Source organism: Carlito syrichta, unplaced genomic scaffold, assembly GCF_000164805.1.
Source record: "Carlito syrichta isolate Samal-C Ts95f unplaced genomic scaffold, Tarsius_syrichta-2.0.1 Scaffold138305, whole genome shotgun sequence".
In the NCBI taxonomy this organism is placed as follows: domain Eukaryota; kingdom Metazoa; phylum Chordata; class Mammalia; order Primates; family Tarsiidae; genus Carlito; species Carlito syrichta.
The window spans coordinates 123,768-137,168 of record NW_007082401.1 but is presented as its reverse complement, the minus strand read 5'-3'; the positions used below and the strand labels follow the sequence as shown (position 1 = coordinate 137,168).

Here is a 13,401-nt window from a genome sequence, read left to right as displayed (position 1 = left end):
AGAGAGGAAGGCCTCTCCTCGCTCCTGGCCCGCCCCACACCACACGGGCCTCCTCCGGCGATGGATGCAGACACAGCTCTGCTGTCGGACTGCCAACTTTTTCCTTCCTCCTCTCCCCCTCCCTCTCTCTCCCTCCGCCCTCCGCCCTGCCCAGCCCAAGGAGGCAGGCAGGAGGCAGGCAGGAGGCCGTTGTTGCTCTAATAGGCTTTGGGAAATTCCTCCAAGCCAGCCCCACTTAGGGGGCAGAGAAATCCATGTGTCTCCGCCCTGTGTGCAAAGCTCAGGGGGTGCCCAAGGGCAGAGCCAGGCGCTCAGAGGGGCAGGGTGGGAGGGCTGGACTCGATGGGTGGACGTTGCCCTCCCTGGAGGCAGGCACCATAATCCTTCCAGCCTGGGATCCTCATCCCACCCCAGAGCGGCATTCGTCTAGAGTCTGAAGGCCCAGGGCTCCAGGGGGCGTCTGAGCCTCCCACACCCCAGCCCGCACCCAGTCACTCCATGCCACTTTAGGGATGTCCCAGAGCCCCCAGCCCCGCCAGCCAGGCCTCAGTGGATGGAGGCATGGAGACCTCAGAAGGTGCAGTCTGTGGGCCACGCTCCATGCTGTGGTTTGAGAAAGGCAGGAATGTTGGGAGCCCCACTCGGGGAACCCTCAAACTTCTTGGGAATAATCTGAACCAATGATCCGAGAACAGGTAGGGCAAGATGGGGACAACTAAGGACTTTCCTCTCAAAGGCAGACTGGCTGGCAAGTCCCTGAGGCGGTGGGAGGAAGGGCAGTGCCCCTGGAGCTGGAAGGCCCTGGAGAGGAGAGAAGGAGTGAGCAGGGGAGAAAGGGAGACAGAGAGTCGCAGAAGGAGAGGGAAAGGAGAGAAGCAGAGAGTCAGGGAGAGAGGATGAAAGACAGAGGAGCGGGGGAAGGGAATCAGTGCAACAGTGAAGGAAGGAGATAGCTTCCTAGGCAGAGACGGGGAGATGGGCGGGGCCGTGAGAGACAGAGACAGAGGGAGAGCACAGAAGAGACCTGATGAAAGGGGGAGACAGGACGAGGCCCAGAGTCAAGAAGCAGAAAGTGGGAGACATATGAGGAGAGGAGAGGCAGAGCAGGGAGGACCAGGTACAAGCCCCCCGAGCACGAGGAAGGGAAGAGGCCGTGCCTCTCCTCCCCAGCACTTGAAGGGGAAGAGGCCATGCTGCAGATCCCATGGTCCAGCCTGTGCCCTGTGCATCTCCTACCCAGAGGCCCAATGGCAGCCACCAAACAGCAAGAATTTGACTCCAAGGCCAGCAAGTGGGCAGGAACACCTAGGCCAGCAAGTGGGCAGGACCACACACCAGCTGCATGGAGTGTGCTGGGAGAGGCAGGCTCAGGAGGGAGAATTGCTCTGTGGCCCTCAGGAAGGGCCTCGGGTGACATGGGCTCCTCTTCCTACCTCCTGCCCACCCCATTACAGTCGTACTTAGGAGTGTTGGTTTCCCCACATTTATAGGTGGGAAACTTAGGCCCAGTGAGGGGAGAGGACTTCTCCAAGAACCAGGGGCAGGGCAGAGATGAGCATGTGGATCTTGGGGCTCCTGTCTGGGAATGACCTGCAGAGAATGACGTCAGCCCCCACTGGCCACCCTTCCAACCAGCTGCAGCCCTAGCACTTAGGGTTAATTGCCAGGAATCAGCCTGGTGCTTGTTTGCTGGGAGCAGAGGCCACCTAGGGGTGGGGGTAGGGGAGCCATGGTCCCCTAAGTGGCTGTAAGCACAGGACAGGCTGAGCCTGAGGAAGGGTGCCAGTGTGGTGGCTGGTAGGTACTGCCTGCTCAGAGATCCCAGTTGGTTAAAGGTCACCAGAGCCTTACTGACCATCTGAGAAAGGGAGCTGGCCTCACGGGGCCACTTCCTGGAACTCCCCTACATCCTTTCCTCTGAGCAGCCCGGGTTCAGCTTTTCATAGCTTGGGGAGCTCCCTCCTGGTCCTGGCCCCTGGCTGCATCATGGCCCACTTGAGTTCTCTGGTCAGTTCTAGAGCCCTCTCCACAGAGCTAGATGCCCTCACACTGAGGTTTCTGGAACAGTCCTGCCTTTCCTGCAGACCAGGCTCCTGAGAGCAGGGCTGCAGCAACCCTCAGACCAGGGTCCTCTGGAACAGGGCCATTTTCCTTCAGGCCACAGGCATCTGGGCTGTCTACCTCAGACCATGTCCACTGAGGGCCATACATGCCATCGTCCTCCCTGCTGGACTTTTTGGCCCCTGACAGAGCCCACACCTGTCCCCGCCCTGTTTGCTTGGTGCAGGGATAAGTTCTGATGCTGGTGGGTACTGGGACCCTGCCCAGAGGACTTGAAAAAGGGGAGAGCTGGCACCAGATCCCAAGGGGCCACTGGACTCAGGTGTGTCTCAGTTGTCTGTGACAGTGTCTGCAACCGGCTCAGCATCTTTGCAGCTGCAAATACAAGGTTTGCTACCGTGCATGTGTGTGAGAGTCACCGGGGACATACCATTTTATCAACAAATATTTATACAGCACGTATCGTGTGCCGGCCATTATCCTGGGCATGAGGCAGACAGCTATGAACCAAGCAGACCAGTTCCGTATCTGTATGTGCTTCCATCCCGGGTGAGTGTCCGCCCGTGGGGACACGCTGGCTGTCTGGGCACAGGGCTGTGAGTGTAAGTATGTACTCAGCAGAAGCCCACCCTGCTCTACAGCAGGGTGAGAGGTGGGGACCAGAGCAACAGGTTAGGCAAAGTACTTCTGCCCAGGCAGGTTAGGTGCCCACCAATCTTAGGGCAATATGAGGGTTCTCGAGCACCACCCGCCATCCCCTACATCTGCCGCCCCCTCTCTCTTGCCTGCATGGCTTCTGCCTTAAGGCTTCGTTCCTTTGGATGAAGGCATGGCCGTCACCAGGAGGCGCCACCAGAATGCAGGCATCACCGGGAATGATCATTCGGATCCTGTTTGCCCTCCATCTCCCATAAGGCAGAGAGGCCTTTGTGGCCATGACCTGGCCATCTAGGGAAAGGAGAAAGGTTTGCCACTGAGCCCCAGGCACAGGAAGGCCCCCAGCCCATCTGCCTCCTCCCTGGTCTGCCACAAATCCAGGTCAACCAGAAAAGGAAAGAAGGGGAAAAAAAAAAAAAAAAAAACCAGCATCCAACTGGGGTCTGTCTTCTCACTCCCCTGGAAGGCTCAGGTTGTAAGTGACTTGGCAAGGAAAGGCAGAGCTGGGTCTAGAACTCAGGACCATCCCCTCCTAGAGCCCAATTCTGCATCTCTGCCCACCTGTCAGGAAGGGGCCCTAATGGACCTGGCTACCAGATGGACCCCCAGTTCTGTTGGCCCAAAAACAAGTACAGGTTCTCGGGGCTGCAGGCCCCAAGAGGTGCCAGGATGGGCAGGGGTGAGAGTGAGGGGTGGGAGTGAAGAGTGAGAGTGAGGGGACAGCTTCCAACCTCTCCACATTACTGGAGGGGAGGGAAGGCATCCCTGGGCTCAGAGTGGGCACACAAAGAATTGGAGAGGGCAGCCAGAGCCACCCCTGGGGGCCAGTTAGCCCTGGGCTCTGGGACAGGGGCTGTGTCCTTTCCATATCTCCTCCAGTCCTGACTTGGCTCCCGAGTCTCTCCCATGAACAGGGCACAGGCCCTGCCTCTTCTTTAGCCTGAGCCACCAGGCTAAATAAGGGGGACTGTCCCCACCCCCAGCTCCTGAGCCCTGGGTGGAGCTTGAAGTCACTCAGGCCTGGGCACTATCTGGCCCTGCCGACAGCAGCAGTCTTAGCAAGTACTTTTCCAGATGTGCCTCATTCCTGATGTGCCCAGGAGACCAGTGTTCCAGTCAGAGCTGGCTGTTCCCAGGACCATCTGGCCTGGTCTCCACAGGGAGCCAGTGGGAGACCCTCAGGTTTTGTCTGGAGGTGCGTGGACAGGGCCTCGGATATTGGCTAAGGGGCCAGACCTCGGGTGTGGCCGAGGCTGTCGCTGGCCAGAGCTCTGTTGAGTGCAGCACAGAGGGGCCGAGAGGGAATGGACCCTCCCTCCGGCCCAGCGAGATCTCCCGCCCACAGGTCTGGTGATGGGAAACAATGACTTCATTCCCTCCAGGAGGGCCACTGGGAAGATGGCGTTTGGAGTGGGAGGGGACTTGGACAGGAGGCTGGCCCGGATCATCCAGTCACCATCAGCTCACCCCCGGCTTGGATGATTTTCCAGAATCACTCAGGCTTTTCTGAATGGAGTAGAGAGCACTGATGGAGGGTAGGAAGACAGGACCCTGACCCCGAGGGTCCTGGAGAGGGGGTGGTGGAATCGGAAAATGCCCCTCCCAGGAATTGCCCCCAGCTCCACCAGCAGCTCCCAGCCCTGCTTGAAACCGTCCTCCGCGGGTCATCTGCCTTCCTCCCTCTCCTGATCTGACCTGTCGGCCCTGGCTCCTGTGCCACTCAGACAGGCTGTCCCCACAGGAGGCATGGGCCTGATGTGGCACCAGTCTGGAGTCATCCTTTGCGTGAGGCAAGACAAGCCCCCTGTGAACCTGGGGAAACAGAGGAGGGGCCCAGGCCCAGTGCACAGACACCCAGAAAAGAGAAAGGATTGCCCCAGGGCCTCTTTGGCCCAGACTTCTCCTCCCGGTCCACAGTCTGTCCACACACCACCCTGCAAGAACTTCACCATCCCTCCCTGCTCCAGATAAAGGCCAGGCTCCTGTGCGCCAGACTCACCATGCCCAGGTGCTGGCACCCACATTCTTCCCCCTGCCACGGCGCCCTCACCCTCCTTCCCATCTGCACCTGCCCCTGCTGACCCCTACTCCACACAGCAAACCTGGGCAAAGACCAAGGCCTCTCTCACCCTGGCCCGCTGTCCTCCAGCGGAGCTGAGGACAGGGCTGGGCGTGGTAGGGGCTGATCCGAGAAGCATCTGCTCTCTGCCTGTCCCATCCCCCAAAAGACAGGCACCCACCTCTCAAAGCTGGCGAATTCCTGTCTAACAGATAACTCCTGAACATTTAGGCGTCACACGATCTCTCTTAAATCAAAACCGGATTTAGCGGGCCACCAGTGATTCACCAGAGGCGGAACAATTTAGTAATTTTCTAGGTGACTGCCTCCCAGGCTCCTCTGCTCTCCAGGCTGCTCCCCACCCTCACCCCTGCCCCTGCGGTCCGAGTACCGGACTCGATTATTGGCCTGGGGTATGGAGTGGGGAGTGAGGGTAAACGTCACACCTATTTCGGGAAAGCGGGGTTTTATTGTCAGCTCTCCAGAAACAGCCCCTGCTTGATGCTGTAGATGATAAGCCACAGAGATGGAAAAGAGTTGCCATCAGCCCATCTAGGACTCAAGGTACCACATCTGGGGATAGGGGCAGGGATCTGGGAGTTGGGCTGAGACATGGCTACCCCACTGCACCCCAACTCCACTGGGACAGGAGAGACGCCTCCAGGAAGGAATACAATCACATTTTCCCTAGCCCGGCCCTGCGAGTGGGGAATCCCCACTGGCCCCAGAGGGCAGGCATCCCTCGCTTGCAGAAAAAGCTGGTGGTGGCACCTATGCCGGGCTGCCAGCCCACGCCCTTGGAGAGGGCAGGGCAGGACAGGGCCCTGGAAGGAAGTGTCATGTGTGTGTAAGCGGTTTCTGAGCACTTCTGTGGACTGGATTCCTCCTCTCCCGGCCAGGCCACCCCTGAAACTTCCCATTTGGTATCTCCAGCCCTGGGCTCCCTTGAACATCTCTTGGCTTGGCCCTGTTGGATTAGAAAGCATTGAGATGAGGAGAAGGGGGTCCGATAGCACTGGACCTGGTGCCCTCCTTTTGTGCATGGGGAAACTGAGACTCACCAGGGGCTTCAGGGTGGAGTCAGTTTCTCCTGTCTTGCCTGCCTGGTCTGCCAGCCACACCCAGCCTCCTCTTCCTCCCTTCTCTGGGTGACAAGAGACCAACTCCTCCTCAGACTCCAGCAAGGACTCAGAACCAAGAGGCCTGAGCAGCTAGAAGGAATCCCCAGGAGTGGCTGCCCCTACCCCCACCCCCAGGGACTGACATGTTCAAGTCTCCAAGCAGGGCAGGGCCTGAGCCAGGGTGGAGGCTTGTCAACCTCTCCACCAATGCTGCAGTCCCTAAAGAGTCGTCGTCATGGCTCTAGACCATCCATCTGCTCTCCTGCCCCTGCTCCAGCTCCTATTCGCCCCTCACCCTGTCCAGTGTCCCTACAGAGACTGTCCAGGTGCTCGCAGTGAGGCCAGCAGGCAGGGACTCCAGGCCCTCAGGTCATTTCTCCCTCTCCTGGAGCTCCCATGCCGTCTGGCCCCTGGCATGGGTCCCACCGTCTTATCGGCTCCTGCTGCCTCTGCCACTTCTCACGGCTTCTCTGACAATGTTCTCCTACCTCTTGTACCAGTCATACCTTCTGGGGCCTTGTGTCCTCTGGTCCTGCTGCTGGGACAAGCCAGCTTATCAAAGGCCAAAGCCTGCCTAGCATCTCGGCATTCCCAGCAGGCAAAGCCGAGCGAGCTCCAGTTGGTGAGGCAAATGCCTGCCCAGGGACAGTCCCATGTTCCCTCACAGGCTTGACGGAGGAACTGCTTCGATGCTTTGGTGGGATTCCTGCTTGACTGTGCTCGGACTGTCCCCAGGTTGTCCCCATGCACTCGCCACCAGCACTGGTGTATTCATCTTCACGCTCATACGGCTGTCATATCTTATTTCTAACACCCTTATGATTAGAGGAAGGGGCCAGGAAGGCAAAAGAACCCAGGCCCACAAAAGTCATAATGTGGCCCTGACACACTGCCACCCATGCCAGATAGCCATGCACAGGGCGGGGCTAGAGATGGGCACGCTTCCGCTACTCCCTGACCAGCTCCTCCCTCACAATGGGTCCTCAGTCCCTCTTGCCTGCCCTGCTTTGTCACACCTCTACCTGGACCACAACATGGACCTCATTGTCCCTTCTTCCCGACAGTGCATGGGCTGCATGTACACACACACACCACCAAGCTTGCAAACATGTTCATAGGCACACAACGCACAGGTGTTTTGCAAATGTGTACATACATATAAATATGTGTGCTCAAATATACATTGTGAGTACAAACATGCATGCACATGCATGGACAACACATTTGTGTGCACACACGGACACATACACACGCAATGCAACACACGTGTGTTGCATGACCATATGTACCCACACATGTACATGTCTCTACCCACACACACAGATTAAGACACACTGTGGGCCGGGCGCAATGGGCGAGAGGATTTCCTAAGCCCAGGGGTTGGAGACCAGCCTGGGCAACTTTATGAGACCTTATCTCTACAATAAATCACACACAAAAAAATACTAGCCAGGCATGATGGCGTGTGTCTGTAGTTCCCACTACTTGAAAGGCTGAGGCGGCAGGATCACCTGAGCCCAGCAGGTCAAGGCTGTGGTGGCCATGAGTGTGCCACTGCACTCCAGCCTGGGCAACAAGAGTGAGACTCCAACTTAAAAAAAAAAAAAAGACACACTGTGGTCACCAGCTCCCACCACCTCTGCAACCCTCTGCTGGGTACACCACGCAGCCTCCGCTGCCTGGAGCCCTGAGCTTTGTCTCTCCAGGCCCCACTGCCACCCCCAAGTGCTCACAGCTATTATCCCCCATGCTGCTCCTCATCCAGGGACCCCCCTCATCTCAGCCCTTCTCCACAAGCTGAGCTTCACAGTGGGGGAGAGGTGCGGGGGCATCTCTGTGACTGCACTGTTTCATGGTCCCTGTCTTAGAGACCCTCTACTGCACCACGTGTTTTCCTCTTTATCTCCAGATGGTACCCCACACCCTCAGAGGGGGCAGGGACTGGGCCTGGCAGCCAGTGGGGAGCAGGCTCAGTGTGCAGGGCGGCTGGGGAGGCTTTCAGGGCTAAGGGGGCCCACTGCCAGCCCACAGGCTGATCAGGAGAGGTGTGCTGGCCCCCCCTGAAGAAGGGCTGGGGCAGGGCCACCTGTGGGACCACCCTCTCACTCTTTCACTTCCTGGGATGTTATGGGCAGGGGCGGTAGAGTGAGGCCCAGGAGGGTGGAAGGAAGGGTGGGCAGGGCTTGCCCTCCCCACCACCCACCTGGAGCCCCCTCACTCTGTGGTCCGTCTGGAAAGTCTATTCATATGAAGCCAACATTCCTGGAGCCCACGGGGCCAACAAGATCATCTCACACAGGCAGATCGCTGTCTCACCTAATGAGAAAATGATGACATGGTCCCCTGCCCTGGGCCCCTGTGCCTAGCCAGGCCCTGGCTCCCCAGGGCCCCACACCAGCAGCCACGCTCAGCACACGCTACTCCTGCACATACCTCCGGCTCTGTGCCGCTGCTCTAAAGGTCTGCCCACAGGTCCTCGTGCCAAGTCCCCAGCTCCCCCCCCCAGCACCAGGGCATAAAACATTAGGGCAGCAGCACATTCAGGGCATTGTGACCCATTGCACCAAGGTGACCTGAGGCCATCAGCTGAAGTGACTTGCCCAGTGTCATACATGGTGAACCAGAGCATCATCACCCAGGAGGGCATACAGTGGACCAGAGGAGACTTGCTGCCTTAGGGAGGCAGGATTCTATCCTTTCTTCCTCCCTATACGCCCCACTCCCAGCTGATATCACTTGGACCTTTGAAGATCCAGGGCCAAAGGGGCCATGGGGTCTGGAACTTGGGAAGCCCAGGTCACCTCACAGCCATCCTGCCTCTGGGCGGGCTCAGGAACATGAAGGATAACTGCAGCACTGGAAGCAGCCTGGGGTGGCTGAGAGGCCCTCTCCCATGCCTCCGTGTTGGTGAATCAGAGGTCCAGGAAGTGGCCATGTTCGGAGCCAGCGAGGAGAGAGAAACCTGCCAGGCCTGTATCCCATACCTGTCCTCATTTCCCATCCACCCCTACCCATCAGTCTGAGACCGGTGGTTTGAGGAGACTCAGGTCCTTGGTTCCCAGGCTGCTGGGGGGCCCAGACTCACAAACACAAGTTGTGGTGGGAAGAAGCTGATCGGTGAGGGTAAGAGAAGTCACAGAAGCCTTTCTGGAGGAGGCAGTACTTTGAATCACAGAACCTTGGGATCTGAAGGGATCACAAAGGCTGCCTAAAATCAGACACTACCAGACCAAGGACTCCTCTTAAGAAATCCCTGCTGGAGGGCCATGAACCCATAGGTGGGTACTCCCCTGGGGGGAGGGGGGCTCGTTATTTTCTCAGGCAGCTGGTCCCATCATGGGACAGCTCCGGTGGCCGCTGTTCCCATGTGGCTTCCAGGAGCACAGTCCTGTCCTGCGGGCCAGACCACATGTATTCCATACCCTCCTCCCAGTGACTGCTTTTAGGAGCAGAAGCCTGGAAGAAAGACCCACGCCCAGGGCTGCCATTCCTCAGGCAGACCCATCCCAGTAGCAGGCAAGACCTGGACCTAGGCTTTGGCGACGTCCCCACTCACCCACTCACCAGGAGGGTCACTTTGGTCCACGAAGGAGCAGCCCACCCCTGGAAGGGCCCAACCTAGGACACAAGCCCGCCATCAGCCTCATCCTAGCAGACAACACAGACCTTAGTGACTTGACCCTGCCAGAGGGTAGAGCCAAGGACAAAATCAGAGCAAGGGCTTGCTGGAAGGGGTGGGGCTGGGAGGGTGGGGCAGGGCTGCAGGGGAGGCCTTTGGGAGGGCAATCAGGGCTAGAAAAGAGGCATCATAGTCTTATTTCCTGCACCTTTTCTACCTGTCCCAAAGCATTTCAGGATCCCAGCAGTGCTCCTAAGGCCCTAACGTGAATATGAGTCCCTTGGGTCTTGTTAAAATACAGACTCTGATTCAGCAGGTCTAGGTGGGGCCTGGGATTCTGCATTTCTTTTCTTTTTCTTTTTTTTTTTTTTGAATCAGAATCTCACTCTGTTGCCCTGGCTGGAGTGCAGTGGCACGCTGACGGCTACCACAGCCTCAACCTGCTGGGCTCAGGTGATCCTTCTGCCTCAGCCTTCCAAGTAGCTGGAACTACAGGAGTATGCCACCATACCTGGCTAATTTGTTTTTTATTGATTGAAAAGACCCAAAGTCTCACCATATTGTCCAGGTTGGTCTTGAACTTGTAGACTCAGGCAATCCTCTCACCTCCGCCTCCCAAAGTGCTGGGATTATGGACCTGAGCCACTGTACCCAACTGGATGCTTCACTTCTACACACTCTCAGGTGATGCTGGTCCCAGGACCACACTTTGAGGCTTAGGGGGCTAAATTACAAAAAAAACCTCCCAAAGTCTAGTGAAAATAAAACCGAAGAGAGGAGATCATGGCAAGGAAGGAAAGAAGTGTTACCCTATGATAACAGAGAAATCATCCATAGGAAGTCTCTGCCCTGATTCTGGCTGCCCAGGGAATTGACCGAGCAGATCTTCCCTTCAGGAGACCTGAAATGCAGGCTGCGTTTGCGGAGCAGAGCAGGACTTTCTATGGAAAGGACTCAGGGCATTACAGTAGGGTGAATCCTTGAGGCAGAGTCATGATCCACATAACACAGCGCCCACAAAACACAGGCTGGGCCAGTTCAGGGTCTGAGTTCCTAGCAGAGCATTCTTCTACCACTCAGGCTCAGATGCCAGCTGACTCAAGCGCCCCTGCCAACAGAGGGAAACCTGGAGCCAGGGTGCTCCACCAGGCAGCCTGGGTGTTCAGGGGTGGGCAGCTGGGCCCCAGGCCTGAGCCACAGGAAGGGGTGAGGTGAATCTGTAGGAAAAGCCCCACCTCTTTCCAGTAATCAGGAAAGGCTTCCTGGAGGAGGGAATGAGGCAGACAGATTTGTTTATATGAAGGAAGGGAGGGAGTTTAGGGAGAGGAAGGTCCAAGCAGAAGAAAGAATGACAGGGGTGGGATTCCAGCCACGGCAGGGGAGTTTCCCTCACTGACCCCCCGAGAGGGGTGCGTGGAGGTGGGATGGCAGGCTGCCTTCCTGCCACCCCAGTGGCCCCAGGATGTCCCCACGTGAGACTGTCTTCTCTCTAAGCCTGAAACAGAGCCACGGGGATTCTCTGCTCCCCGCTCTGGGTCAGAGCAGTCAAGGAGGGCTGGGGGTCTGCCTCCAGAGCACCCGGACTGGGGTTACAGAGCGGGAAGGATATAATCTCTGTCCTTAGGGAGTTGCCCACCCACCCCAGGCCAGGTGGAGTCGGGGCTGAATGGGGGGCTCAGACAATTAGGCCTCTAAAGGTGAAGGTGACTGTGGGCACAGCCACAGGTGGGACACCGGAGTAAAGAGGTCTGGGCAGCCTCGTGCCTCCAGACCCTGGAGAAGTCACCCTCCCAGTCTGGAGTTCTCCACTCATAAAACATGTCTGTTCTTGTGACGGGCCTTCCCCGGTGGCCTTGGGTGTCAACGCGGCCTGAGGAGGTTTCAGGGAGCACAGCTGGGTCCCACGGGCCCTGGGGATGCACGCTTCCCAAGGGACACCTGCCTCTCCTCCCAGCCACCTTTGTGGAGATAGCCACGTGCAGGACCCTGATGACTTTCCAGAAAAGAAAATGGAAAATCCTTAGACAACTATGCCCAAGGTGTGTCTGCTTTAGAGGAAAGAAGGAAAAAGCACTTGGAGTTTTCTGCCATGGTTTGGGGTGATGGGAAGTGGGTTTGCAGAAGGCAAAAGGGATAGGTGGCCAGGCTGCCACTCTGTGGGCGGGCCAGACAGAGGCACTGACCCATCACTCTCCCTGGGCTGCTGGAGAGCGGAGAGGTCTGAATTGAAGGAAAGGTCGGGCTCCACACAATGGCCTGCTGGTGTAGAACCCAAGACACTCGCTGATATTTCCAAAGTCCCGAAGTCTCAGGAAATAAGGGAAGATAGCAGAGGAGGGGTTCCAGGAAGCCCCACCCTCTCCTCCATCCCGCTTGGGAGCTTTCCAGAATCCCAGCCAGTTCTCTGGGCAAGAGGCAAGGGCCAAAGAGGAAAAGCGTGGGCATGCACCTTGGGTCCTGGGCCAGTGCCTGGACTCCCTGAGACTCAGTTTCTTTCTCTGACTCTCGAGAGGTTTGCATGCCAGGCAGTCTGGGGCAGTGCATGGTGGCCGCCATCGCTACCCTCAATCTCAGTCTCAGGAGGGGTCACCGCAGAGAGTGTGGGCCCAGCTGCTGTGTGGGAAGCCCTCGTCCAATAACCACATTTCACAGGTGGGAACCAAAGCCTTATGGGGGCAGCTGGGGAGGAAGCCATTTATCCAGCTGGTCAAGGAGCACCCCATGGGTTCCAGAGAGGAAGGGCTTGCTTTCAGGGTGGGTTTGAGATGGTGTGGGTAGGGGGACTGACTTCCAGGGTCAGCACACAGGTAAGGCTCAGGTGGCCTCACTGCATTGCAGCATTCCACGTGGTCATCCTCTTGACACTCCATGAGATGGACCTGCCCATCAGCTCGCAACTAAAGAGCCAACTGCTACTGGGCTCTCACTGGGGCTAGGCTGTCTGTGAGCACTTTACACTCAGTCCTCACCCCAACCTTACGAGATTTGTGCTGTTATTCTTCCCATTTTACAAATGGGGAAACTGAAGATCAGAAAGGTTATTTTGAGTGTTTGTTTAGTGACACAACCGAGAGGTTGAGAGGTTAGAGATAAGATCTAAAACCAGGCAGTCACACTCCAGGACAAGGTCTATAACCACTCCACCATCCTGCTAGGCCCCTTTTCTCACAGTGAACACTCCACTGCAGGTGCAGCAAAACCCAGACAAAGAGCAGCAGACAGACATACTTGGGTCTCTGATACTCAGGCCCCAGAGAAGAGGGCCCTGACAACAGCAGACAGAGAGGAGGTCTGGCTCTCGATTCTGAGGCTGGGAACTTGCTTTTCTGCCTGCTAGAGGTTCTGGGTCCTCAGGAAATGAGCAGTTCCCACAGTGCCCACTGAGACCCCAAATGGCCAGGGACATCAAGTCTCCCATGGGCAGGGGCCCTGCCCAAGGCCACTAAGGACTGGAAACCATTCTGCCAGCCTGGCTGTCTTCCACGATGCACTTGGAGATGGCCAGCCCCAAGGGAGCCAGCCAGTGCAGTCCAGCTGGCCCAAGGTCACCCATAGCATGGAAAACAATGGGCAGTGGGTCCAGTCATGGCCAGAGCCAGAACAAAGGCCTGGGCACTTCCTCGAATTGAGGACCCCTCCTTCATGGTTTGCCAAGGCAGGCGGGCGGAGGAAGCCTTCATCATGAGGCAGGGATGTTTTGCAAAGACTGTTCCCGGGAGAGCTGCAGCCGCCAGCACAGACAGGAGTAGGCAGCAGGAACAGCTGCCCGAGGTGAGAGCTGCCTGCCCAGAAGCAGGGAACAGAGAGGATTCGGGTTCAGGCACATGGACCCCCACCTTGCTTCCCAGGCTGAATCACTAAAAGGCAGAATATCCCCCACCGGC

At 57.4% G+C, this 13,401-nt stretch overlaps 1 protein-coding gene across 1 annotated transcript in view; it reads right to left on the bottom strand.

Annotated features, from left to right (window-relative positions):
• The window catches only part of AQP1 (aquaporin 1 (Colton blood group)), a 17,540-nt gene extending 12,149 nt beyond the window's left edge, over positions 1 to 5,391 (bottom strand). Inside the window, exons 1-2 of the mRNA XM_021708456.1 lie at positions 5,346 to 5,391; positions 5,146 to 5,223 (exon numbers count right to left, since the gene is read on the bottom strand). Of these exons, the coding sequence (XP_021564131.1) occupies positions 5,146 to 5,223; positions 5,346 to 5,391 (124 nt within the window). The remainder of the gene's footprint in view (positions 1 to 5,145; positions 5,224 to 5,345) is intronic.
• Between the last annotated feature and the right edge of the window lie 8,010 nt (positions 5,392 to 13,401).